The 1,482-nt window shown below is 40.8% G+C and overlaps 1 protein-coding gene across 1 annotated transcript in view; it reads right to left on the reverse strand.

Annotated features, from left to right (window-relative positions):
* Window positions 1–1,482, reverse strand: part of casd1 (CAS1 domain containing 1) — a 22,635-nt gene that overhangs the window by 4,065 nt on the left and 17,088 nt on the right. The window contains exons 15-16 of the mRNA XM_014011253.1: window positions 908–1,048; window positions 329–406 (exon numbers count right to left, since the gene is read on the reverse strand). Of these exons, the coding sequence (XP_013866707.1) occupies window positions 329–406; window positions 908–1,048 (219 nt within the window). The remainder of the gene's footprint in view (window positions 1–328; window positions 407–907; window positions 1,049–1,482) is intronic.

Here is a 1,482-nt window from a genome sequence, read left to right on the forward strand (position 1 = left end):
TCTAAGTGGAACTGAGTTTTTGTCCAGTCGAAGGCCCATCAGAGGACTGAGAGTCCAAGATAGTTCCTTGATAATTTGACTCGAGGTAACCCCTACACTGGAAACACGCCATGCTCTGGAAGTTGTCAAAAGACATATTCTTGTTGGATTTAAGACAGAAACTCTGTTTCCTGTCGTGGTGTTGTAACCTGATGTGTGCAGACACACAGCAGACTGACAGCTAATCAAAACATGTATGTCTTCTTCCACAATGTGGTCTTTCTGCAGGGCTTCTGTCAAACTATTTGAAAATGTAAAAAAATAAAAAAAAGATGGGAAAAAGCTTTACCTGGACCACAGAGATGTAAGGATGCATCTCGTTGCACTCTGTTTTGGTTCTGCAGCTGCTCGCCCATATCGAGTAAGTCTAAAACAAGGAAAATGTAGGTGAATGTTTTGTAAATTAGGGGGTGTAAGACAAGTATAAACATGCTCAAATTTTGGTTGAAGGAATAGTTCAGATTCTTTGAAGTTGGATTCTGTGGAATGGGGAAGATTCATTAATATCTTACCTGCTGCAGACAGCTCTTTAAACTCACTCAGTTTGGAAAAACTAATTCTGACTYGATTAACAAACTAAAAGCTAGTCTCATGAAAATTAAACTATTCTACAAACTGAGGTGGTTCAATGAGCTATCCACGACAGGTAACATATTTACTGTTCTTAAGCTGCCCCCAGAATCCTCCTTAAAATGACATGAACTAAAGCTTTAACCCTTCATGCAGATTTTACGTCAATCAACACCAATAAATCTTTAGAGAAAATATAAACAGCAGTTTCATCTTTTCTTCTGTTTAATGATATTTAAGCTTTTAAACTGATTTGAGGAGTTGTTGGAAAAAAGCAAAATGCTAAAAAGGGTCTTACTATAAAGGAGACAACAGAGAGGAAGAGGAGCAGGTTGGAAATCTTTGCAGGGAAGAGAGTCTCTCCTTTGCCCTCAGACAGCACCTGACGCTTCTGTAGCACCAGGTAGATGAAGGCAAACACCATCCCATGAATCACCGCCTGGAAAAGTAAGAAGAAAGTATAAAAAATTAGCCTGGTTAAAACCAGACCCTGTCCTTCACTTTGCTTCGTACAAGGGTCTGGACTTGCTGATTTCTTGCAGGAGGCGTGGCCTCTGTTGAAGCATATGTGTGTGTGTCGGTGTGAAGGAGGCTAAGCTAAGAAGCTAACCGGAAGTCGCGTGTGCTGTAAACAACCCTACTGAGAGGAGAAATATACCGAGCCAAATGAGATGACTGTAAATGAGAGCTGCTGCTTTGTCAAACAAATTTAATTTAATTTGGAAGCCTTATCAACACGGACTGGCTTCATTCACTTCCTCCACTGCCGTATGCTAAACTAACTAGCAGACACTGCGCAGAACATCGACGTCATTCAAAACTCCGCCTTCTGTTTGCTGATTGGCCCAGGTAAAATAAACTACAAGCTGACAC

The sequence above is a fragment of the Austrofundulus limnaeus genome, unplaced genomic scaffold (assembly GCF_001266775.1).
Source record: "Austrofundulus limnaeus strain Quisiro unplaced genomic scaffold, Austrofundulus_limnaeus-1.0 Scaffold78, whole genome shotgun sequence".
NCBI lineage: Eukaryota > Metazoa > Chordata > Actinopteri > Cyprinodontiformes > Rivulidae > Austrofundulus > Austrofundulus limnaeus.